Below are 26759 nucleotides of genomic sequence, written 5' to 3'. Positions count from 1 at the left end.
TGCGTGCGTGTGTGTCTTTTGGTGCAGATAAGTGGTGAATGCGCTTTGGATTCAGGCATTCTGTGTGTGTGTGTGTGTGTGTGTGTGTGTGTGTGTCTGCATGCGTGCGTGTGTATGTCTACGTGTGTCAGCGTCTCTGTGTGTGTGTCAACATGTGTGTATGTGTGTGTATGTGTCTGCGTGGGTGTGACTCAGACCCCCTGTTTCTCCTCTAAAACTCTTGTCTCTTTTCTTTAAACTCCACTGAATGAAAAGTGACAAAGTGAACTTCACTCCGGCTCCGAGGGTTTGGAGTCAACGTCTGGGGAGTGACGCGCTCATTCCACTGGAGTGACTGGAAATAGTCTCTCTCTCTCTCTGTCACTCTCTGTCTCTCTCTCTCTTTCTCTCCCCCCTCATGGTGTCTCTCTCTCCTTCTCTGTGCCCCTCTATCCCTCCCCCCCCTCTCTCTCTCTCTCCTCTCTCCTTCCCTCCTCCTTTCTGTGTGTCTTTCTCGCCCCCTTTACCGCTCTCTCTCCCTCCCCCTCTATCCCTCCCTACCCTCTCTCTCTCACTCCCTCCCTCTCTCCCTCCTTCCCCTTCCCCACTTCCTCTCTCTCTCTCTCTCTCTCTCTCTCTCTCTCTCTCTCTCTCTCTCTCTCTCTCTCTCTCTCTCTCTCTCTCTCTCTCCCCTCCCTCTCTCTCTCTCCCCTCCCTCCCCCTCTCCCCCACTCCCTCCCCCTCTCCCCCACTCCCTCCCCCTCCTGTGTATTATCCAGACGTCCCACAGTAGTTCCACTAAGTCACTCTTCAGAGGAGCTCTGACAGGACTGCCTCTCCTGGACTTAACTTTTCTAGGTTTTAACTTTTTTCGTCTGTTGTTAATAGTGAGGTATGCTCAATTTTATTCTGGGATATGAAGCCTTTATCCAGCTCACCCGGAGATCATGATTGAGTTTGTTTTGAGAAGTTTAGCACAATTGAAGGATTGTGGGAGATCTGAGGTAAGATCTGACGTTACTTTAACTGCTTCTTCTTTTTCCATTTACGCATGACGCATGACGCATGTTCAGATTCATTTATAATTTCATCCAACAAATCTAGAACGAAGTCAAACGGTGTTTTAACTTTTTTTAAATCGATTTATTGTGGGGTTACAGGTTTCCAACTAAATATTTTAATGTTTTAATGTGTTTATTTGTGTGCTTTTATTGTTTAATTTGCATTGGCAACATCACCAGTTCTTTGTTTCACGAATTAGTAGATTCATGTATTCTCTCCTCTAATAAAATAATAAATGAAACACAAATAATAGTAATAATTAAATAATAATAAATAATAAATAAATAGACATATGAATAAATAAATACAAATGGTTGAACCGTTACATGACAAATGACATCCTTTCCCTCGTGCAGCTGTGTTGATCGCGCGCCGCCCACGGGGCCCTGACTCAAGCCCAAAGGATGGCCCTGGAGGCCTCCGCACGCCCCCTCCTCCTCCTCGCGCTGGGCCTGCTCCTGATGGCTCCCCAGCGGGCGTGCTCCCGGCCGTGCCCTCGACCCTGCTCATGTCCTCAGCCTGTGGAGCTGCACTGCACATTCCGGTCCCTCGCCGCCATCCCGACCGGCATATCCAATGAGGTGGAGCGCATTAACCTGGGGTGAGGTCCAAAGTGTAACCAGCTTCAGAACCGCTGCTTTTATCCGTTACTGAAGGCTAGTTCGTATTTATTTATTTAGCGATTATTTTATGCATATATTATTATTATCATTTTATATGTATATATATTTTTTATTATTATTATTTTACGCATGTGTGATTATTATTTTCCTTTTTATTTTACATTATTTATGTATATTCATTCATATTATTTACTTTTTTCTCTCTTTGCGATTCTAACTCTTAAATCCATTTTGATTCTGTTTCTAATCGTGTTGCCAGGACAACGTTAACTCCTCTCGGCCGGACGTCATTTTGTTTTCCCCTCCAGGTTCAACTCCATCAACAGGTTGACGGACAGGTCGCTGTCGGGTCTGGGGAGGCTGGAGCTGCTGATGGTCCACGGGAACGACCTGCACAGCCTGCCTGATGGGGCCTTCAAGGACCTCACCTCACTACAGGTAAACCCATCCCAGGTCCTGAAAGCTGAACTGATTCTAGGTCCTACAGTTAAAACTGAACTAAGGTCCTTGAAAGTAAACTGATCTCAGGTCCTTAAAGGTAAACTGATCCCAGGTCCTTACAGGTAAAACTGATCCCAGGTAAACTGATCCCAGGAGCTTAAACGTAAACTGATCCCAGGTCCTTACAGGTAAACTGATGTCAGATCCTGACAGGTAAAATGATCTCAGTTCCTTAAAGGTAAACTGATCTCAGGTCCTTACAGGTAAAACTGAACTAAGGTCCTTCAAGTTAAACTGATCTCAGGTCCTTACAGGTAAAACTGATCCCAGGTAAACTGATCCCAGGAGCTTAAAAGCTTTTTAAGCTTAGGTTGTATCTTTTATCTTTTGTATATGCATATGTATATGTATATATATATATATATATATATATATATATATATATATATATATATATATATATATATATATGTGTGTGTGTGTGTGTGTGTGTGTGTGTGTGTGTGTGTGTGTGTGTGTGTGTATGTATATGTATATATATGGATATGGATATATATATGTTATATCTTATATTATATTTTATTCTTAATATTTATTTATTTATTTATTTGTGTATGTATATCTGGAGTTCGTGATCCATCTATCCATCTATCCATCTATCCATCCAGCCATCCATCCATCCATCCATCCATCCATCCATTACGTAGTTCTTCAAGGAAAGGGTCGAATCCAAAGGAATAGCTTTAAAGAGACTTTATTTAGTATAAAGTATTTTCGGTATGGTAAACTGATACTCTGAAGCAAAGAGAGATTGAAGATGTGCCTTAGCACGTGCGAGTATTCTCCTAGCTGAAAAATAGACCTTAACCCATTAGTCAGGCGGCTTAGGACCAGATTTGAGAAAAATGGGGACACGGCGGACAAAAGCACCAAATTTTTTATACAGGTTCTCCATCACCATACCTTTCAATTTAGAGGGGGTTCCACTTAATCAAGATGGTGGAAGGCGGCCATCTTGGATTTCCAAGATTTTCGCATGTAAAACCTATAAATGTCAATATATCAGCTTCCAAGTCACTTAGAAGGTCAATCTTGGTGTCAAAATGTACATTTGCTGGGTCAATGAATGCAGTAAAGATGTTAGGAATATCAGTAAGTGATGTTTTACCAACAGTAGATCATTTTTTTTGCATGCTATTTACACAATTAGTCAAATTAGTTGACAATTATCTTAGTTACAATTAGTCCATGAGCCAGGGGGGTTGATCAGTATCATCGGGGGGACAAATGCTATCATTGTTTTTTGGCAAGGTATACACCCCTAGTACTAGAAAAATCACGATAGCAGTGCAGGGGTGGTAGCGAAATCACTTTTTTTCAGCTCATGAGGTTATTAACCCCCTAAGATAAATTCAGTTTTTGAGAACTGGTGTATATCTGGTTTAGGCTCATGATAGGGATATTGTCAATATTCTATAATATGGTGCTTGGTATCATTGGAAAGGGGACCTTTTAGGCTTTCATTTAAGCCCAGGACTGAATCTGTCTGACAAATGCAGAGGTCACATGACGACTTTAAACTAGAAATAACACACATTTTATCACAATTTCCGCCTAAACTGCAAGCTTTCTTTTATCCTTGGGGCATGAAGGAACATCAGGGACACAAAACTCAACAACTTCAATACTCAAGGCACTCTGATGATTCAGAAAATGTATAATATACCCATACTATTATTTGTGAGAGCCTTAAATTACACTTGTGCAGCCAGCACAAGTCTTCAAAATAGAATGGAGCCAATAGAATGGACAGTAGCTCATGCACGGAATGTTGATGGATTTTTGACAGTTTGGTTTTGTCAGTTTGGTGAAAAGATCGTTGGTTCAGTTGACTGGTTATAACAACACTACTAACTATACCATCTTCAATCAACTTCCAGTGAATTCCAGGGGTATTAAATGTAAGTACAAAATACATTTTCTCTTGTCCTTGTGAATTGATGGGGAATAGACAGAGGGAGATTATACGTACAGTAGGGCTTTGACTTCGAACTTCGTGATTCGAATATAAAAAAAAATATCAAAATTCGAACGAATATTAGGCAGCCCTTAATATTCGAACCTGTTATGGGCAGGCCAAGAGTGAGAGACGTCGGAGAACCCATGCAGTCTATTCATAATATTGCCATGACCACGGAAGAGGCAGTGAATGAAGTATTGATTAGACAGCGATTTATTAGAAACATAATAAACCGTTGGAACACGCAAGACCGGTAACCATAGCAACGCCTGTAAACAAACCTCGCAAAGCCCAATCCAGGGCTGAATCCGAATACTCATACTTATAGTATGCATTTTGTAGTACGCCACAAATATAGCGCGTCCGAATGCTCAGTGTGCATTGTGTAGTACGGAATCTGAGGGGAGACACGTCATCTCCAAACATCCGGTGGAGTTACGGCGGTGTTCGGAAGAGTTCAGAGGCGTTCTACGCATAGCTGTAGACCGTTCTTGGCGTTCTACGCATAGCTGTAGACCGTACTAAGTGTAGTACGGTCAAGTAGTAGACACTGAACATAAATAGTATGTACTAAGTATTCGGATTCAGCCCAGGTATTACTGAAGGCATTTAATGGTCAAAATATTATTAATAAATATTCGAATATATTCGAATACTAATATTAATAAACAAACGAACTTCGAATATGATTTTTGGCCAAAAGTCAAAGCCCTAACGTACAGCTGTACCTGTAACAGTAGCTCATGTAAGCTAGTAACTTTTGTCCAGTGGTTTTTATGTTCATAAAATTCGTCATTGAGAAAGCAGAGCGAGGTTTCTTTCAGAAAAGAAAGCATGGGCTAATATTAGAGGTAAGGGTAGATAAGGCAGAGTAGGCTATTTCTTCAAGGTCAGTCATTGCCATGTGTTTTTTACTGGTAAAATAAGCCTAATAGTATTTTTCTGGTCATATTGCAGGATCAGAGGAACTGTCATAGACAAGCTGATACTATACGATACAAGACAGGGCCATACTTGAACTAATGATCTGGTGCACATGATGGATTGGACATTGTGTATTGTATGCCAAAAGTCTACTCATGAACCACTCCGATGCCCTTTAAATGCGGATGGATTTGAAGAGAATTCTGAGCCATACAAATCCTTCCTGGACAATGTGAATTATTTCAGGGAGGTGAATCAACTGCCAGTACCACTTCCTTTTGATGAGGCCAGTAATGTGGAGCAGTTCGCCAGGCATCGTGCACAGTGGCATAAGTCTTGTCACTTTAAATTCTGTGCAGACAAACTGGAAAGAGCACGGAAGAGGGCGAGAGCTAGTTTTTCTGAAACCTGTGCTGCAGCTGAGAAACGACAGCGGCGTGAGCCTCTGGACAAGAGCGCATGTTTGTTTTGTGGAAAGTCTGATGGACGACTTCACAACTACGAGAGTCTTGATGCAGATGAGAATCTCAAGGTTAAGGCCACAGAACTGGGTGATACAGAACTATCAAGCAGACTTGCGGGTGGTGACGTCATTGCTTTAGAGGCAAAATATCACCTGACTTGCTTGACTGGATTTCGAAATCGACATCGATCGCTAACAAGACAACGCCAAAACTCCTCAGACTGTAAGAAACAAGAGAGACAAATCAAATCCAAAGCCTTTGTAGAGCTTGTCAGCCATGTGGAAAATTCTGTGGAAGGTGGTCAATTCCACTTCAAGTTCTCATCCCTGCGTGAACTGTATGAAAACCGCCTGCTCAAGCTTGGTATCACAAAGGAAATCAACAAGGTCCGCTTCAAGGAACAAGTCCTGAAGTACTTTCCCTATGCTCAGGAGCAAAGAGATGGAAAGAATGTGGTACTTGTTTTTGAACCAGGAATGCAGGAAATGTTGAAGCAGACATTGAACTCTGACCATGTGGAGGATGCACTGATTCTAGCCAAGGCTGCCAAACTTGTGCGCCGTGATATATTCAACTCTGCTGGATTCAGGTTCAATGCCTCGTTCCCCTCGGAATGCCAGCAGAACTCTGTTCCCACCAGTCTCAAGACCCTGGTCACAATGATGCTGGTCGGTGCAGACCTGAAGGATCAGAGCACTACTGACTCCCAGGCCTGCCTCACTATCTCACAGACCATCTTGTTTAACTGTAAGAAGAAGGCTTCAACCTCCAAATCACGACATTCACTGGAGTACGAACCACCCTTGCCACTTTACATCGGACTAAGTATGCACACGCAGACCAGGTCAAAGAAAGTGATAACACAGCTCTTTGATTTGGGCCTCGGTGTCAGCTATGATCGGGTGGTGGAAGTGGAGAATCAGCTGGCTACAGCTGTCTGTGAGAACATTGAGAAGAACGGTGTTGTGTGTCCTGCTCAGCTACGCAAAGGCCTCTTCACTGTTAGTGCTCTCGACAACATTGATCATAACCCATCAAGCACCACAGCCAAAGGTTCCTTCCATGGCACAGGCATCAGTCTTTTTCAGTTCCCCTCCATGTCTAATGTGGGACACTGCCAGGATGGAATAGGCATGCCTTCGCCAGAAACAAAAAGGAATCATCGCTTACCTGACAACTTCACCAATGTGCCGGCAGTTGCACTCAAGAAGGCTAATGTGGCTGTTCCCAAGACACCCAATCCGACAAAAACAATCGAGGGACACCTTAGTGGAGCACATGTGAAAGAGGAATGCTGGATTGAGCATTCACTGAAGGTGATCGAAAAGGAGGAGCTAGACCAGGGAGACATTGTGGCCTGGTCAGCCTACCACGCATCTCTACATGATGTATCAGATGACCTGCAGCCTGCTCTCACTCAGCTCTTGCCACTGTTCTACGAGAAGGCTGCTACGGCTTCCATGATCAAGCATGGGATGGATGTACAGCGTGAAGCCACACAGTTCCTGAATCCAGGACAGATCCCAGTAATGGCTGTGGACGCACCACTGTACGCACTGGCCAAATATGTTCAGTGGAACTGGCCTCAAACACATGGTGAAGACAAATGTGTAGTCATGTTTGGTGGCCTCCATATCGAAATGGCAATGTGGAAGACATTTGGTGACTATTTGGAAGCTTCTGGATGGACCACAGCACTGACTGAGGCGGGCATTGCATCCACTGGCACAGCCGACTCCTTCCTCAAAGCATCCCACCTCACCAGGACAAGACATGCCCATCAAGTGAGCGCCCTGGCACTGGCAAAGTTGCAGCACAATGCCTTCTTGTACATGATGCCTGAGGGACCACATGATGAGAAGACCAAAGAAGCCTGGAGACAAGACATGATCAGAAAGAGTCCAACATTCCAGTACTGGGATACCATCCTCAACATGGAACTTCTGGGTCTGATATTTGTGCGGGCCCACAGAGAACAGGATTTTCCACTCTATGTGGAGACACTCAAGGCTCTTGTTCCATGGTTCTTTGCCCTTGATCACCAGAACTACGCACGATGGATCCCTGTCCACATTCGCGACATGGAAAGCTTGCCCTCATCCATTCACAGGGAATATCAAGAACATGGCCATTGGGTCGTTAACAAGACCACAAACAGATTCTCTAGCATGCCGATAGATCAGGCTCATGAGCAGAACAACGATCTGGTGAAGGGTTCCGGGGGTGCAGTGGGACTCACAGAAAATCCCTCTGCCTTCAAGAAGTGGATGATCGCAGGGCCTGAACAAGCACGACTCCTAAAAGAGTTTGAGCAAGAGTATATGTCAGAAGAAGTCAAGAAACAACAACATCACGAAGAAGGACTGTCCACACAGAAGATATTCAAAGGCCAAGCCCTCACTCTGGTGACCACCATCAGTGGGATGAGCAATCCGTTCCTAGACAACACCCCAGAGCTACTTACGCTGGACACACGGAATGTGATTGACGGGTCTGTGGTCAACACTGTCCGCACTGTGGAATCAGTGGGCAGGGATCAGTACAACAACTACAATAAGACAGTGATAGTGGACCGCACACACTCCATCCATGAGCCCATCAAACATAACTCGCTGCCGCTCTTCAGATGCCCAACACCCAAGACCAAGAGCAAGCAGGCAGGGCAGATCTCAATGTTGAAGGATGATGTGGCACTCTTCTCACGATTGTACATAGCCACTCAACACAGAGAGGGGGACCTGAGCACCTTCTTTGAGCACGAAAACCATCCATACCCTCCTTCTCTATCTGATAGAGGGAAACTACGGCTGGGAAAGAAGTCAGATCTGCTAAACGTCCTTGCACAGAAGACACAACCGGAACCTCCTGCTACTTTTGATGTCAAAGTACTTGACGGAGCTGCTGTGGTCCACTTCCTGTCCCCTACCAACATCACCACGTTTGAAGAATATGCCAGCTGTGTCTTTATTCCCCACATCATGAAACACTTGTGGACCTCTAAAAGAGTTGACGTCGTCTGGGATACTTACTTCCCCAGCAGTCTAAAAGAGTCAACCAGGGAGAAGCGAGGCAAAGGGATACGACGGAAGGTGTCTGGTCAGAACAAGCTGCCGGGGAATTGGCCGGATTTCCTGCGTGACCCTAAGAACAAGGAGGAACTCTTCACCTTTATCTCAGGGAAGATTGAGTCCACTGTGTGGCCAGAGGGGAAGCTGGTCTTCATTACCTCTGGAACCAGAGTGGTCGGCACAGACACCAGCCACTCCATGCTGCCATGCAACCATGAAGAGGCCGATACTAGGATACTGATCCACCTACTTGATGCCCTGGAGCATGGCTCTTCTACCTGCTTGGTGCGCACTGTGGATACAGATGTTGTTGTGATCCTCATTGGCAAGTTCCATGCCCTGCTCACCCAGTATCCAGCTGCAAACATCTGGATTGCTTTTGGCACTGGCAAGAACTACACCTATCTGCATGTAAATACCATCAGCCACGCTCTGGGAAAGGACAAGTCAACCGCTCTTCCAGTCTTCCACTGCTACACAGGCTGTGACACAACCTCAGCATTCTGTGGGAAGGGGAAGAAGTCAGCATGGATTGCTTGGAACTCCTACCCAGAGGTCACACAGGCCTTCAACTACATAGCAGCAAATCCGCACACTGCTGTGACCATAGATGCCCAACACTTCCGATGTCTGGAGCGCTTCACTGTTGTTCTTTATGACAAGACGAGTGAATTGGAATCAGTGAATGGTGCAAGAAGAGAGTTGTTCTGCCAGAAGACCAAGGCAATGGAACATATTCCACCAACCCAAGGAGCACTGATCCAACACGTGAAAAGAGTCACTTACCAGTCTGGGATCTGGTCAACATCCGAAAAAACCCAGCAGCCAATACCCAGCCCTGAAGGATGGGGATGGACACTGGATGTAGACAGCCAGGCCTGGCTTCCTGTGTGGAGCACCTTGCCAATCGCTTCAAAAGCCTGCAGTGAACTAATCAAATGCAGTTGTATAAAGGACTGTACGGCAAGGTGCTCATGCAAAAAAGCACAGTGGAATTGCACAGGCCTTTGCAGTTGCAAATGTTACACCAACTAAATACACTAGCAAACTAATAAGAAAGGAGGGTTGGTTTTGGGGGGGGGGGGAAGGTAAATGAAATTCCAGGGGGGGACTGATGTACTGGTTCCGCTTCTCTCTCTCCCCTGCATGCTGTTGGACAAAGGCTGAGCACGATACAGGACGATGCACGATGATTTTTTATCACAAAGGGAAATTCTTTTAGGGAAGGGGTTTGTTATTTTTTGTGCACCACTGTTTCCCCTGTTTGTGTAACATTAAAGTTCAGTTTACCTTTATATTCTGTGTCCAGAATTAATATATTAATATATTTTTGGCATAAATAATTATCTAATGATATTCTCAATACCTTTATTGCATTCATTGACAAAGAAAATGTATATTTTGACACCAAGATTGACCTTCACAGTGGCTTGGAAGATTGATTTATTAGCATTTATAGCAGAAGTTTTGTCAATCCAAGATGGCCGCCTTCCACCATCTTGATCTACTGTTGGTAAAACATCACTTACTGATATTCCTAACATCTTTACTGCATTCATTGACCCAGGAAATGTAATTTTTGACACCAAGATTGACCTTCTAAGTGACTTGGAAGCTGATTTATTGACATTTATAGGTTTTACATGCGAAAATCTTGGAAATCCAAGATGGCCGCCTTCCACCATCTTGATTAAGTGGAACCCCCTCTAAATTGAAAGGTATAGTGATGGAGAGCATGTGGAAAAAATTTGGTGCTTTTGTCCGCCGTGTCCCCATTTTTTTGCTAAGCCACCTGACTAATTACATGTCCAATCGCTACCAAGAGAAATCTGAAGGCCTCCACGATCTGCAGGCTCTTATGGTCTGAACAGCGCGGACCGGAAGTAGTGGGAGGAACCGGTGTGACGTAATCCTCGGCTTCCTCGCCTGGTCTGTGGTGCTGCCTTCTGTGGCTAAAGTATTAATTGCAGCCTTCAGTAATGTCTTGCTCCCCTTGTGGCTATGTGTAGTATTTATGGCTTATATGTTTGGTCCTACCCCCTAGTGGTTAAGTGAGGGAAATACAGCTTGTGTTCTTAAAATACGTAACATATCTATCTATCTATCTATCTATCTATCTATCTATCTATCTATCTATCTATCTATCTATCTATCTATCTATCTATCCATCTATCCATCTATCCATCTATCTATCCAAACGTAAACTGATCCCAGGTCCTGACAGGTAAACTGATCTTAAGTAAACTGACCCAAGGTCCTTACAGGTTAAATTGAACAAAGCTCCAAGGTGAACTGATCTCGGGTCCATACAGGTAAACTGATCCCAGGTCCTTAAAGGTAAACTGATCCCAGGTCCTTACAGGTAAACTCATTCCAGGTCCTTAGAGGTAAAATCGATCTCAGGTCCCTACTGGTAAACTGAACTAAGGTCCTTAAAGGTAAACTGATCCCAGGTCATCTGTTCTTCACCTTATCCATTGATACTGATGTTCGTGTGTTTTAATCTGAAACTCTAAATATTGCATTTGATTCTATTCGATTGAATAAAGTAAGTCTTACCTTTATAATACTTTATATTAGATGGGTACCACAAATACACAGGCGAGACCACGGAAATCAGACTTTATACGTTAGTTGTTTACAAAACATACTAAGAGTCTTTTAGATTAAGATTTATAAATACGGCTCGACAAAACCATCGAACGAGGTTACGTAATGTGCGCGTGCAGCGCGATCCGTTAACAAGCCGTCTAATCAACTGATTCCTATCCGTATAAATCAGCAGCAGGAGAGAGAGAGAGAGAGAGAGAGAGAGAGAGAGAGAGAGAGAGAGAGAGAGAGAGGGGGGAGACTAAGAAGAGGTCCGATCGTTCCCCACAATTCACGAATAATTTCCCCCTCCTCTGCCTCTCTCTCTCTCCCTCTGTGTGTGTCTCTCTTTCTGTCTCTGTGTGTGTGTGTGTCTCTCTTCCTCTCCCTCTCTCACTCCCTCTCCCCCCTCCTGCCCTCCCCCAGATGCTGAAGCTGAGCTACAACAAGCTGACGGAGCTCCGCCGCCCTGCCCTCCACGGCCTGTGGTCTCTCGCCCGCCTCCACCTCGACCACAACCACCTGACCCACCTCCACCCGGACTCCTTCCAGGGCCTCACCTCCCTGCGCGTCTTGCAGCTGGAGGGGAACCGGCTCCGCCGCCTCCACCCGCACACCTTCTCCACCTTCTCCCTTCTGGGCCACTTCCCCATCTCCACCCTGCGCCACCTCTACCTGGCGGAGAACAACCTCACAGAGCTGGCTCCGGCCACGCTTGGGGGTGCGCCGCAGCTGGAGACCCTCCAGCTGCAGGGGAACCCATGGAGATGTGACTGCGGGATGCACTGGATCAGGGAGTGGACGCACAACTCGCCAGGTGAGCGGTTCACGTTTTTATCGTTGTTGTGTCGGAAAAACGTGGAATCCGATACCGTTATTTTTTTCGAAAGAATTGCGTAGATTCGATTCTTGAGATGTTCAGAGACCAGTTTTTACCTCCTCGATACCGGTTCAGATTCCTGAACTTGAGTATTGGCCGATATTGAGTATCCAACACAGTTTTTTCCTTCCCGATTCCGATTCCTGCCAAGCGCTTACAATCGATAGGTTAACCCATTCATCCATTTACCCATTCAAAAGAGATGGCTAGAATAAGACGCTAAACAATGCTATTTTTAAGTGCATGACGTACAACACACAATATGTGCGTACATTAAATGCCAGGATGCACAAACATACAATAAGTGCATGGCAGTGTAACAGTATTATATAAGTAGTATCAGTATCGATACTGATCTATGAATCGGTTCTTCAATTTCCAAACATGTTCACAAACGTCCCTCCGGTTCCCCCCTCTACTCCAGGTGTCCTCAAGTGCAAAAAAGACAAAGAATACCCTGGAGGAGAGCTGTGCTCCATGTGCTCCTCTCCGTTGCACCTTCAGGGCAAAGAGATGCAGGCCCTGGATGACATGGTCTGCATTGGTCCCGTCATCGCGTCGCCTCTGAGACCCTCCAACCCAGAGGCTCCCGGCATCGACGCTGCGACTCCGGACAAACTCTGGGATCCGTTGGGAAACACCACCGTGGGCCTCTCGGACGAACACGGCAACAAGGTGGACCTGGTGTGCGAGGTGGCCGAGGCCCACACACTCGGTCGAGTCACCTGGGAGCAGATCAGCGAGGGTCGGCTCTCTGCCAACCTCACTTGGTCGGCGGACCTCGATTGCCCCATCGACCGGGAGAACTACGAGCGACTCTGGAGGCTGATCGCGTACTACAGCGACGTGCCGGCACACCTGCAGCGGGAGGAGCTACTGGGGAAGGATCCGGAAAGGAGTTACCGGTACCGGCAGGAGACGGAGCGGGACGCGCAGTACTACACCGGTGTGAAGGTCATCGTCGCCGCCCGGCCGCTGTGGCTCATGCAGCCGTCACTGAGCCTGCGACTGGACCGACCGCGCTCCACGGGGAAAAAGGTGAAGCTGGTTCTGAGCTCCCGGATCACGCAGAGCGTGGAGGCGGTGCTTGAGAGGTGTCGGAGTCGGGCTTGGGTCATGATAGGGTCGGACAGCACGACCGCAACAAAAGGGGTGGTTTTTGTTGTGACGACGGTGGGCGGCACCATTCGGATGCGATGTAATTCAAGGAGCTCCGGTAAGGTGCAACACCACTGGATTCTTCCGGACGGTTCCCGGCTTGATGTGCCTCATGGCGTTCCGGACGGCAGGGTGTCTGCATCCAGCGACGGGGAGCTTCTGATCACATCGGTCGACCACTCAGACGCGGGCCTGTACCACTGCGTCGCCACTGTTCCTGGAGACCTCGACATCCTCCCGTTCCGACTGGTGATCGAGGAGTCGTCCGCCCCGTCACCTGGCGACGACCGTCCACAATCTCCGCCGATCCAGTGGCACGCAGGCGAGCCCATCACGCTCCCGTGCGAGTCCACTGCCGCCCCAGATGCGGAGATCCACTGGATCCTCCCCGGGCGTAACATCGTCAGCCACCAGGCCAACACCTCCAGGGTGTTTGTGTTCTCCAACGGCTCTCTGCGAGTACCGCAGAGTCTGCCGTTGGATAGCGGGTACTACAAATGTGTGGCCATCAACCGACACGGCGTGGACACGCTCGCCATGGAGGTCAACGTCACCAGACGCATCACCCAGGCCGCGAGTACGACGCAGAGGAAGTTGGCAAAGTCGCCACAGTCGGCGTCCGGACTCCGGACCAGGATTAAGGTGCGGTCCGAGGAGTCTGTGGACGGCTCCGGGGACGACCAAGGCGGGAAGCCGATCAAACCGGACGTCAGTAGACGTAGAGGTCTCATCCCGGCAAGGAGGGCCGGACATCCATTCAGGACGACGTGGAGAAGGCCGCTGGTATCGCGGAAACCCGTCCAGCCGCGTGTCGATGGCAGGAAGCCGGTGGCGGACGTACGCAGACGGGTCAACATGGCGAGCAACAAGATCGACCCAGGGAAATGGGCAGACATCCTGGCCAAGGTGCGCGATAAAACTGGTCAGAACAGCGTCACGGCGGCCAACACGGTCCGACAAACGCAAAGGTCGGTCAGGAAGCGGACGTTTATCGAACAGACCACGCCATCGGAGGGGAATGTGGAGGGTTCCGGAGAGGGCGGGGCGATGCAGGGGAAGAAAGCGGAGGTCCTCCACACCGCAACAACAACACCTACCCCGACACGGACCACAAGCACTGCGGACTACAAACCCAGCACGCCGAGGGCGTCGGAGAGCAAACGAAAAACCCACGTGACCTCAGACACCCGCACCAACGCCATCCACGCAACCCCCGACCCCAGAAGAACACACAACACCCCACTTACGGCGGTTTCTCGTAACACGCAATTAGCGCACACACAGAGCACACATGTGACCCCGAGCAACACACAAAGCACACATGTGAATCTGAGCGCGCCGGTCACACACACTAGGGCTGGTGCCGTGCAGCACACGACTCAAAGCACCATAGGCTCTGCGCAAATCACCCGAGACGAGAACCAACACCCTACCCCCCTCACTAACCCAGACCTGCAGAACCGCCTTCCCGACCTGCAGCAGAGCACCACATCTGGGCCGCAGAGCCGTCTTACTCGCTGGCAGACGAACACAGACAGAGCGAGCAGCCGCGGCGGTGTAACCCACAACGACTCATCCCAGGGGCACCACGGCAACGATACTGACACAGACACAGACGTCGGGGTAGTCACAACACAAGATGCAACACCCCCGTGGCGAGATGTGGGGAGGGAGGCACAGAAGGGCGGGGGTAGGGAGGATGGAGGGGTCGCTGCCGCCGCTGAGGTAAGTGGGGTCCCACTGCCAGCTGCTCCCACCCGACCTCTGAGTGTGAAATTCCTCGGACGGGCGTCGACCTCTCCAACGGAGGAAACGACGCTTGATGGTTGGGCGCTCATCACAGCGTCGCCGGCGTTGGCCGGGACGAGGGAGAGGGGGAGAGAGGGAGGCCCCCGACGCAAGCGCCCAGATTCGAAGAGGAAGAACGGTGGGAAGAGGAGGAAAACGAAGGAGAAGAGACGGAGGCAGAAGCTGAACAGAGCGCGGCAGTTAATCGCCGCCGCCTCGATCTCCGGAAACGGAAACGTCTCGGAAAGAGCGGGTACGACCTCCTCAGTGGTGGCGCTAAAAATAGAACAGGCCTCGTCCGCGACGGCCGAGTTCCTTGCCACCGTTCCGTTCCTCGACCACCAAGTGACCACGACGTCATTGCGCACAGTTTCTGTGAGTCACAAAGGAAGCACAGTCTCCGGGCTGGATGATGACTCCAGGACTCTTGGCGCCAGCGCTGAAGACTCCAAACCTCCACCAGCAGCCACCATTCGCGGCATTCCCTCCCGGGACAAAACGCCCCCCGGAGCAATGAAAACGATATTACTGTCAACGGCGCTTTCCACCACACCGTTCGCTTCGACAATGTTTTCTAAGATTCCGCTTCCGTCAACTGCGACTTCTCCTTACGCGTTGTCGTGTGTGTCCACTTCTCTCCCGGGACCGGGAGAGTCCAGCGACGGTGAGTCCAGCCACGACGATGAGAGCATCCGCTCTGAAGCCTCAGCGGCGGGGGAGAGAGCGTTTCCCTCACAGCGCTCCGACAGACCCAGCGTGTCCCCACAGACTCTTCAAAGCACCGCCCTTCCGGCCGTCATGCCTTCAGTGGCGACACAAAGGGTGAGAGTTCCAATGAACCGCGGACCGGTCGAATCTCCCACCAGGAACCCTCGTACTCTACTCAAATGGCGACCAGATGACAGGAAACAGAACCAGTCTGGAACCAGTCGAGACACACATTCCCAAGTGGCTGGAAACAAGCCGTTCGGGAAGATCCGTGTGACAGCACCCCTGATGCCACCACCACCGCCCTCCTCCTCCTCCTCTGTTCCATCACTTCAGCACGAATCCAGCGAGTCCTCGGGGGAACACAACCCCAGCGGGACCGAGGGGCTGCCCGGGGACCTCCCATACGACGGCGTAAATACGAAGGAGAAACGGCCAACAACCACTAAGGTGTCGTTAGTTAAAGGAAGTGAAAGCCTGAGTCTGGATCTGACTGGAGCGGATGCTGCAGTCAACGAGCATCAGCGCCAAAGCCTCCATCCTTGGCCACCATCGGTTGGTTCGACTACAGCCGTTGTAACTGCGAAACGCCCGTCAACCAGGAAGGGGTTGTTAGTTAGAGAAAGCTCAGGCCCGAGTATGGATCTGACCGATTTAGATGCTGCTTTCGACGAGGGTCTGAGCCAGACCATGGACCCTGCCTTGGGATCGGTTGGTTCGACTCCAGGCGCAGTCGCACCTACACCTACGGCGACGACATATTCCACATCAAACCCCCCCATCTCCAGCACGGCGCTATCGGTTGTCACTCCGACCGTCGCTCTCGCCATCACTCCCTCCGCAGCAGGGGGTGGAACAAAGCACTTTTCGGTTCCGTTGACCACGCCGAGTCCGGAGGGTTCTGGGTTCAACCACATCTCGGACAGCCAGGTGCGAGGTACAGCCCCAGGCCAAGGGCAGGGGCAGGGCGGGGAACTACCCCCTCTCTCACCATACAGACAATCCCATTATCCACGCAATTACAGCAAAACGGGCCTAACACTCCCCGCCCCCCGCAGTGAAACACAATCACAGAACCGAAATGCGGGTGATCTTCACCCCGTTATGAACCTGAGTCCGGACCCTCCGAGTGTGTCGGACGCCGATCCCGTCGTACCTACGACAACCCCGGTACTCGCAATCCCTGTGGCGACCGAGGCTGAGTCCACCGCAATCTCGGGGTCCTCCTCGCCACCCGGGGAGAGACTGCCCCACAGAGAGAGACCGACCCCCGAGGACCGGTCCAGGGTGAGACCCCGTCCCGGTCTGGTTCCGCCCCTCCCCCATCCGAGGGGGAACCCGTGGATCATGAGGGTCTATGGCCAGACGGTTACCGTGGACGCGGAGGCCGACGGCCTCCTGCCCTGTGAGGCCGTGGGATGGCCACACCCCTTCCTGTCCTGGACCAAGGTGTCCACAGGTATGGTGTTATTAGGGGTGGGAATCACAGGTTCTCTCACAATACGAGATGTGATACATGGGCCACAGTATTGATGATATCGCGATACCACGATGCTGCGATAATCAATGTGTTGTTAGACAATCTGATAACGATACATTACGATTATGTCTAACGTAGTATAGTTGAGACTCCTGGATGGCCTTTTGTTTTAAATGAAGGAGGGAGAGATGGGGAGTGGGAGGGAGGGGGAGAGGGACGGAGAGAGAGAGGGAGAAAGGGAGGGAGAGAGGGAGGGAGGGAGGGAGGGGGGGAGGTATGGAGGGAGAGAGAGCAAGAGGGGTAGAGAGAGAGGGGGGGAGGGAGAGAGAGAGAAAATAAAATGCAAAATGTGTCTGTGTGTACATTGTCCCCTTCACTCCGTCCCCCCATCACACAGGGGGCAGCATCGCCCAAAACACCAAGGTGAATCGCTACGAGGTCCACCCCAACGGCTCCTTGATCATCCGCCGGGCGCAGCCCACCGACCGGGGGCGGTACCTCTGCAGAGTCCAGAACCAGCACGGAGAAGACCAGGTCAGTGGGCAACATGGGGCTCAGGAGGTATAGCGGGTCGGCTGGTGACCGGGAGGTTGCTGGTTCGATCCCCGGCTCCTCCTAGCTGAGTGTCGAGGTGTCCCTGAGCGAGACGCCTCAACCGTACTGCTCCTGACCGACTCTGCCTTCGTTGTGTGAATGGGTGAATGTGTGCATGATTGGGTGAATGTGTGCATGATTGGGTGAATGTGTGTACAAATGGGTGAATGAGTGTATGAATGTGGGAATGTGTGTTTCAGTGGTTGAATGAAGGTGTTTTTGAATTGGTGAATGGTCACATGAATGGGTGAATGTATCAATGGGATAATGTGTGCTTGAATGGGTGAATGGGTGCTTCAGTGGGTGAATGTGTTTCTGAATGTGTTTCTGAATGGGTGAATGTGTGCATCCATGTGTTTGTGAGTGTGTGAAGGTGTGTATGAATATGTGTATGAATGGGTGGATATGTGTATGAATGGGTGTATGCATGGGTGAATATGTGCATGAATGGGTGAATGTGTGTATGAATGGGTGAATGTCAAAGCGCTTGGAGTGGCAATTGGTTAGAACAGCCGCATAAACTCAGTCCGTTCACCCGTTCACCAGGTGACCCTGGACCTGGCCGTGCTCCTCCAGCACCCCAGGGTGCTGCAGCCGCGGCACCGTGTAGTCACCGTGGCCTCAGGCGCCGGCGTCCAGCTGGACTGCACCGTGCTCGGCCACCCGCCGCCCAGGGTCACCTGGTTCCTCCCTGACGCCACCGCCTCGCTGCCCAACCGGCGGCTTGTCGTCCTCGGCAACGGCACCTTAAGGATCGCCGGGGCGGAACCTGGGGATGGGGGGATATACCGGTGTCTGGGGAGTAGTGTTGCCGGAGAGGACAGCGTCACGGTGAGGCTCCGCATTGAGGCGGCATCGGCGGTGGTGGAGCTGGAGCTAGAGAATGTCACTGTGGTGGAAGGGGCGACCGGCTTCCTGCACTGCAGCGCAACCTTCTCCTCCTCTTCCTCCTCCTCCGACGACGTCAGATGGATCGCCCCTTCCTCCTCCTCCATCTTCCGCTGGACCATCCCCGACGGGACCCAGCTCCTGGAGTCCGCCAAGGCCCTCAAGACTCAAAACCTTGAGGTCCTCCGGAACGGGACCCTAAAGGTGCAAGGGGCGACACGGGGGGATTCCGGGAGCTACGAGTGCACGGCCGTCAGCGAGGTGGGAACCAGGAGGAGGGCGGTGTTCCTGAGTGTGATTCTCCCGCCCCCTAGGGCGGGGTCCGGGGCCAAGGCCAGGATCTCTGCGTCGTCACCCCGGGTGATGGAGGTTGTGTACGGGGGGGCGGTGCGGCTTGACTGCCGGGCCAGCGGTGAGCCGGAGCCCCGAATCATCTGGAGGACCCCCAGTAAGAAGCTGGTGGACTCCCAGTACAGGTGGGACCCACCCACATCTTTCTTATTCTCTTATTGTGTGTTTGTACATCCTGGCACTTAATGTACACACTTATTGTAAGCTGTACGTCCTGGCACTTAATGTACACACTTATAGTATGTTTGTATGTCCTATCTCATGGCCCTATGGACTTCAGTGAGGGTCTCAGTCCGTCTGTGCACGGCACCTTCTCAGCAAGCAGGGGCGCCTGCAGCCAGAGGGGGTGCCAATATGCCAATTCCCCACACAATGAAAAGATTGATCATACAAAACCGCTTCGCGGCGCTGATGATTTTTTTCATCACAGGGAAGAGAGGACATTTAGGTTGATAAAACAATGAAAAAATTATCTAAGTTAAGCATCGCAATTCTCTCAAGTTGTCATAGTAATGGTACCAGTAATACTGATGTATGCATATCATAGGAGAACCGTGAGGATTATCTACCATGAGTTGCGAGGGAGGGAGGGAGAGGGGCAGAGAGAGAGAGGGGTAGAGAGAGGGTAGTACCCCGATTTGAGAACAACTGCTATAAAGTATTTCACATTCCTCTCCTCCAATCAGCTACGACCCCAGGATCAAAGTCTTCGCCAACGGCTCGCTCACTGTCCAATCGGTGACGGAGGAGGACTCCGGAGACTTCCTGTGTCTGGTGCGCAATCGCCACGGCGACGACTTCACCGCCCACCGCGTCGACGTACTCAGGCGGGCCGCCAAGATCGACAGGAAGTTGCTGCTGCGGTCCAGCCAGGAAGTGGTGATTGGGGGGGGGCTGAGGGTGGACTGTGTGGCGTCGGGGCTCCCCAACCCGGACATCACCTGGGCGCTGCCCGATGGGACCATGGTCGACGCCCACAAGCTGAGGCCCGGACGCACGCGCAGGTGAGAGGGGAAGGGGGGGAGAGAGGGAGTCCCTGATTGTTGTGCGGTTCAATTAAATTCAACTTTATTTGTAATCACAACCCTTAATCACAGGTATAGTCTGAAAGTTCTTAACAGGCCATGGGTTTGCGACACCCGCCTGACCCTAGCCCCCCAGGGGGCAAGAAAATACACCCTCCATCTCCCCCTCCCCTCTCTCTGTCTCCCCCCCCCCCCCCCCCCCCCCCTCTCTCTCTCTCTCTCTCTCTCTCTCTCTCTCTCTCTCTCTCGCTCTCGCTCTCGCTCTCTCTCTCTCTCTCTCTGCATCTATTCCCTGAATAAGCATGGAGGAAATCTTGGGAAGGAATGCAGATTTGGTGATCCCTCCTTCCAGGGATGATCAGGAGTGCAGTGGGTGTCATGATTGACATACATAAATACATACAGGCAAAACATTTTAAGTCGGTTATGGTGTGCTGGCCGGTTAACCATAAGGTTACAGTTCATGTGTGTGTTGTTTCAGTTGTCGTCTGGCTGTAATTTCTAGCCGAAATTGGCCTTGTGGCCCTGCTATATTGCCTTGTTTGTGGCCAAGCTGGTGGTTGGATTTCCTCAGGAGGTAGAGCGAGGTGATTGTAACCGGAAGGTTGTTAGTCCAATCCCTGGAACGTTTGTATAAATTGCTGAAAGTCCTTCAATCTGAGAGTTGTCAAGAGGTTAAAAGCCGAGGAAGGCGTTGAAACAACACACAACGGGTGTGCAGCCTCGCCGAGAGTGTAATCGATCTGAATCGGCTGCTGAAACCAAGTTATCCACCACACATATCCCCCCGGAGAATCCCTACCCTTATCCAAACCCCTCCCACAAATCCCCTCCCACATCCATACAAAACATACAATAAACTGGACTCTAAATCGGGGTGACCATAAAAACAACCAGACTCCTGAGGGGTTTCCCATACCCAACATGGGTAAAAACCACAACCCCTATCCCATGTTGACCCAACACCTCTATGGTGTCACCCACAGACCCCCCCCCCTTCATCGGGGAGACCAGAGACCAGAGGCCGGGGGCTGCTCACTGCCTTGGCCGGCGAATGGTGTCGCAGGGTCTGGCAATCACAAAGCCCTGTCGATTTTTAGGCTAAGGGGTTATTAAGTATCATGCATCCAGACGTGTGTCATATTTGCAAGTCATTAACCTTAAGGAATGAATCCCTTTGTATGCCAGCGTTTGGTACTTGACACTGGATACCCAAATCTTTATTATAATTCACATTAAAACAAATGGAGTCATTGTGCATTTCTAAAGAGTTCTTAAGAGAGAACGACTGCAGCATGCTAATGGTCATGCTTACTTCTGCTCTTCTATTGCTTTTCCATTTTCCCGCCGGAATCACACACAATTCGCCAAAATAGTAACCACTGCCAAACGGGCCCCTTACTGAATCAATCTCCCGCTATTTTAAACCCATTACGGATAAAAACAGAATTTCGGCTGACGGGACGGAAAGTATGGAAATGTACCTCCTAACAAACGCTAGGAGGTACATAATGGAAGACGGAGTATGAGCAGGCTTCCAAAGAGAGAAGACTTTTTTAATAAGCTCTCTCTCTTTCTCTTTCTCTTTCTCTTTCTCTCTCTCACTTTCTCTTTCTCACTTTCTCTCCCTCTCTTTCTCACTTTCTCTCCCTCCCTCTCCCCGTCACTCCCATTCTCACCCTCTCCCTCCCTCGCCCCGTCACTCCCATTCTCACCTCTCCCTCTTTCTCCCTCCCCCTCCCTCCCCTTCCTCTCCCTCTCTCTCTCTCTCTCTCTCTCTCTCTCTCTCTCTCTCTCCCTCCTTATCCTCTCAACACTGGCAGAGATTCATACACTCTGGCCGGAGACCCAGTCGGACCAGCCCTGTTTTTAATTGCGCCCGAACGCAGAGACATAAAACCGACCGCGCCGGTCATCGTTAATGTAATCCGGTGTGTTAAAAACTAATTTTGCATTTCACGGCTCATTGATGTCTCTTGACACCACTTTCAGTGTGTTTTTGGTCCGTTGCCGAGGGCAATAAATGTGACAATAATGTACACACTTATTGTGTGTTGTACGTTCTGGTGAAATTAAACAACCTATTCAAAGTCGGTGTCGTCCGTACTTTAAATTGCGGCCTCGTCTGAACTTTAAAATCTTGGCCTCGTTCCAGACTATAAACTTTGGCCTAGTTCCAAACTTAAAATTTCTGAGTTATCTGAACTTTAAACATCGGCATCTTCCGCACTTTAAACTTCTGAATTCGTCAATTTCTTTTACTTCGGGATTCGTCCAAACTTTACCGTCTGGCCTCCCCCCCCCCTCCCCCACTGCTGTTGCCACAGTGACAGACAGATCCGAACTTTAAACTTAAGCTGTCCTTCCCCCTCCCCCCCATTTGCCACGTTTACCTCCCAGATACGTAGTGTTCGACAACGGCACGCTGCTCTTCAACGACGTTGGTGCGCCCGAGGAGGGCGACTACACCTGCTACGCCGAAAACACGCTGGGCAAGGACCAGATAAAGGTCAGGCTCCTCCCTCTCTCTCTCTCTGTCTGTCTGTCTCTGTCTTTGTCTCTCTCTCCCACCCTCCCCCCTCTCTCTCTCTCTCTCTCTCTCTCTCTCTCTCTCTCTCTCTCTCTCTCTCTCTCTCTTTCTCTCTCTCAACCCCTCCTCTCTCTCTCACCCTCCTCTGTCTCCCACCCATGCTCTCTCTCCCCAATCCTCCTCTCTCAACCCCATCCTCTCTCTCCCTCTCTCACCCTCTTCTCTCTCTCTCATCCATCCTCTCTCTCTCTCATCCATCCTCTCTCTTACCCTTCCTCTCTCTCTCTCTCTCTCATCCATCCTCTCTCTCACCCTTCCTCTCTCTCTCTCTCTCTCTCTCTCTCTCTCTCTCTCTCTCTCTCTCTCTCTCTCTCTCTCCCCCTGATGAAGGTGCGGGTCAAGGTTAACATCGTGGCCGAAGGTCAAAGTAACGGTCACCCGACGCCACAGGACCCCCGGGTCATCATGGTTACTTATGGCGGTTCCGCCTCTCTCCCCTGCGGCGGTGGCGTAGGGGGAGGGGCGAAGGTCTCCTGGATCTCCCCCACCCAACGGGTCGTGACCCCCGTCTCGGGGAAGTACGAGTTTCTTGGAAACGGCACCCTGGTGGTGCACCGAGTCCAGCGCTCCGACAGCGGGAACTACACCTGCTTGGTGCCGGAGGGGGGGCCGTCGCCAAGGACGACCACGGCGCTGGAGGTGCTGCTGACTCCGCCCTCCATCAACGGACCTTCCATCGTAATGGTGAAGGCCACCGAGGGCGTGAGGCTGCTGCTGGACTGTGCGGCGTCCGGGACCCCACGGCCCCGGGTGGCATGGGTGCTCCCGGGGGATGCCGTGGTCCCCGTGCCGTATGGCGGGGGCGGCGGGCGGGTGGCGGCATTCTCTAACGGCACCCTGGAGCTACGTAGCCCGCGCCGCGTGGACGCCGGCCGGCTGACCTGCGTGGCCCGCAGCGAGGGCGGTGAGGCACGGCTGGGGGTGGACCTCAGGGTGGCCCCTCCCCCCCCGCGCTCCACGGGTCGCCGGTATAAATCCCGCGTGGCCCCGGTGATGGTCCTCAACGGGGGTCCGCTGTGGCTCCACTGCCCAGTCGACTCGGACCCCCCCCTGAGGCTGAGTTGGACCCTGCCCACCGGGGTGGTGCTGGTTCAACCGCAGACCGCCGGCCGGTACACCGTGCTGCTCAACGGCACGCTGGCAGTGCGGCAGGCGACACCCCACGACCACGGCTCGTATGTTTGTCGAACATCGGACTGGCGTAGCGTTGCTGTGCCGACGGTCCGCGCGGAGGTGGTGGTGGTTTCGCATCCCGCCCGCATCACCAGCGGCCCCCCCCCCTGTGAGCCACGCCCAGAGGGGCGTTGCCCTCCAGCTGGACTGTGCGGCCACGGGCGCACCCCGGGCAGAGGTCGCCTGGGAGACGCCGGATCGCACGCGACTCGCCGTGGGCACGCAACCCCGCCTCTACGGCAACAAGTACGTCCACCCGCAGGGGGCGCTGGTCATCCAGAATCCGACACCGAGGGACGCAGGTTTGTACCGCTGCACAGCGCGGAACGCGGTGGGTGTGGACTCCAAGCAGACCTACCTCAACATCTCCTGAGGGATGGAGGAGCCACAACGGATCGGGGACTTTAATGGACATTAAAGGAGAAATCCAGTGTAAATTGGATCTGGGATATGTTTGGTATGATAACGAGTTGGAATGTTCGTTTGGTAGCAAAAACGTGCATATAGACGCATTCTTAAGTTGGCAACTTTTAGCCGATTCTGCCAAAACGCTATAAACTTGGAACGATGGGGGCATGTCTCATGGTAAAAACTAAATCGCTATTTTAAACCACTTACAAGGCTAGAAGTAGCCCGACACTTCTTTGGTCATATAATAAGGTCTTAACATATAAAACGAGGCATTGATAACTTGGTAAGTGTAGAGATTGTTTATTAAAAAGGACATTTTATACACACAATACCATCAGTAGTTCTCCCGTCGACACCATCTTGTCTTTAAGACTCGATAGGTCGATTGGCGAACACAGCTTGTGACATCCATGAACAACACGCATGCTCTGTGTTCGCCAATCTACTTACTTATATTCTATATGTTAAGACCCTTATTATATTATGATTCAGGGGGAGATGGGACTTTAAGGGACTTTTAAGGTGCACCTTACAAGAAATACGTCCGGATTCAGGGGAGAAGGTGATTTAAGGGGTGCCACCCATCTTCTCTTTCTTCAATCCCTCCTCCCTCTCATCATCCTTTTTCTCGCTCTCACCCTACTCCCTGTTTCCCATCCCCCTCTCTCAACCCCATCCTTTTAAGGGACGTTTAAGGTGCGACTTCCAGGAAACACATTCGGATTCAAGGGGGAGAAGGGGATTTAAGGTGCCCACCGGGGCACACCCGGAAAAATGGGGGAAATGGCGATTTCAGGCGCGACCCAGGAAGAGCATCCAGATTCAGGGTGCGGTTGCTCGCTCTAAATCCAAGTCAGAGGATTACAGACGACTATAGCTGTTGTGACTGAAAGAAATGCAGATGTGGAACAGATGTGGATTACGGGGTTCAGCCGGGAATCTGACACTCGGGACTTCAGCTGTTCCAGCGTCAGCGCTCGATAAAATCTGTTGTGTTGATCAGAGGGCTGCGGATCCTAGGGGCCCCCTGTGGCCCCCGGCTCCGGTCCGGTTCAGTAAGGGGTATTTTGCATGTTGCTTGCTCAGACGATGGTGGTTTAAGAGCAGTGTAAATGTTTGTAGCTTTACCGCTGTAGAAGGGGGATATTCTTTCTAAGTTATTTCACCGCTGTAAATGGGGGATATAGTTCTAAGTTATATGATTAAAACAGCGATAGTGATAGCTGGATGGGTGCTGGTCCAATTCACGCACATGGATAAGGGCTGAGATCACAGCTGCCATGGCAGTTCATATATATATTTTTTTTTTATCTGATACAGAAACATATTTTATAGCATTTTTTGTAAGTTTTATCTCTCAGCAGATTCAATGAGTTGAATCCACAACTTTCAATGGCAAATAGGAATGGGATAATTAAGAATGCAAATTGTAAATTATTCATTATGGACAAACTGATGTACAGCTTATAGTGCCGTTTTTGTACATGTTAATAAAGATTTGTACCGTGAAACAAAAAAAGAGGAGGAGGATTTTACATGACACGAAAAAAATGCCTATTTGCCTAGTTTCTCACAAATCCACTCCATAAATCAAACTTCTCGACGGGAAGAAAGAGAGCTTTTTTTTAATCGCATTTCTACTGCAATAATCACTAAAAATAAAAAAATCGAAATTGGTTGAGTCAGAGGAAAAGATTGCTTCATAGAGCCCGAGAGTTTACAGTTTGAAGGAACTAGGTCAGCTGTGCTCTCTCCCAGAGGCCAGCGTCTTGTAATCACTGTTCTGGGACTCATTACAGAGAGCAGATCCTCTCTTCCAGAAGGAACATCTGGGGTCTGGAGTCGCTTTTTACCCTAGTGCAGCTGACCGGCACTTTGACTGCCTCATGCAGTTACTCTCTCTCTCTCTCTCTCTCTCTCTCTCTCTCTCTCTCTCTCTCTCTCTCTCTCTCTCTCTCTCTCTCTCTCTCTCTCTCTCTCTCTCTCTTTCTCTCTCTCTCTCTCTCTCATTACCTCAGGTTAAACAAAGCAGCATGTTAAAGCACTTGTTCTTTTCAAAAAGGGGCTGTACAAATAATGACATTATTATTATAATTACAATAATTATGTTGCAGGTAACCCAGTCTTGATATCACCAGTCTAATGACGTTTGATTAAATAAAAGGGCTTTCATATGGCCGGCAGAGAGACAGGGAGAGGACCCTGACCTTCATCTGGTCCTTTCCCAGCATGTTGCCATCACTTTATCACTACTATCATCACCATCACTATCACCACTTTTATTATTTACATTTACATTGAGCGTGTTTAGCAGACGCATTAATCCAAAGCGATTTACAGCCATTCATGCACACATTCCCAAACCGACGGAATCGACCCCTCAGGGCTACAGCCAGCTCTTCAGGAGCAGTCGGGATGAGGTGTCTCACTCAGGGACACCTCCACACTCGGGGAGCCGGGGATCGATCTAGCAACCTTCAGGTTACCAGCCAACCTGCTCTACTTCCTATGCTAAGCCAATCTCTCTCTCTCTCTCTCTCTTT

The 26759-nt window shown here is 50.4% G+C and overlaps 1 protein-coding gene across 1 annotated transcript; it reads left to right on the top strand.

Moving 5' to 3' along the window:
- Positions 1-781: 781 nt before the first annotated feature.
- mxra5a (matrix-remodelling associated 5a) lies at positions 782-26159 on the top strand. The gene is given in 11 exon segments (XM_030361973.1): positions 782-983; positions 1398-1642; positions 1973-2102; positions 11597-11987; positions 12475-17163; positions 17582-17718; positions 18325-19142; positions 19704-20021; positions 22443-22551; positions 22963-23904; positions 23906-26159. Coding segments are annotated over 10 exon segments (8004 nt in total). The 5' UTR covers positions 782-983; positions 1398-1445; the 3' UTR covers positions 24179-26159.
- Positions 26160-26759: the final 600 nt, after the last annotated feature.

This window comes from Gadus morhua, chromosome 7, assembly GCF_902167405.1.
Source record: "Gadus morhua chromosome 7, gadMor3.0, whole genome shotgun sequence".
Lineage (NCBI taxonomy): Eukaryota > Metazoa > Chordata > Actinopteri > Gadiformes > Gadidae > Gadus > Gadus morhua.
This window is presented reverse-complemented; position numbering and strand designations above follow the sequence as displayed.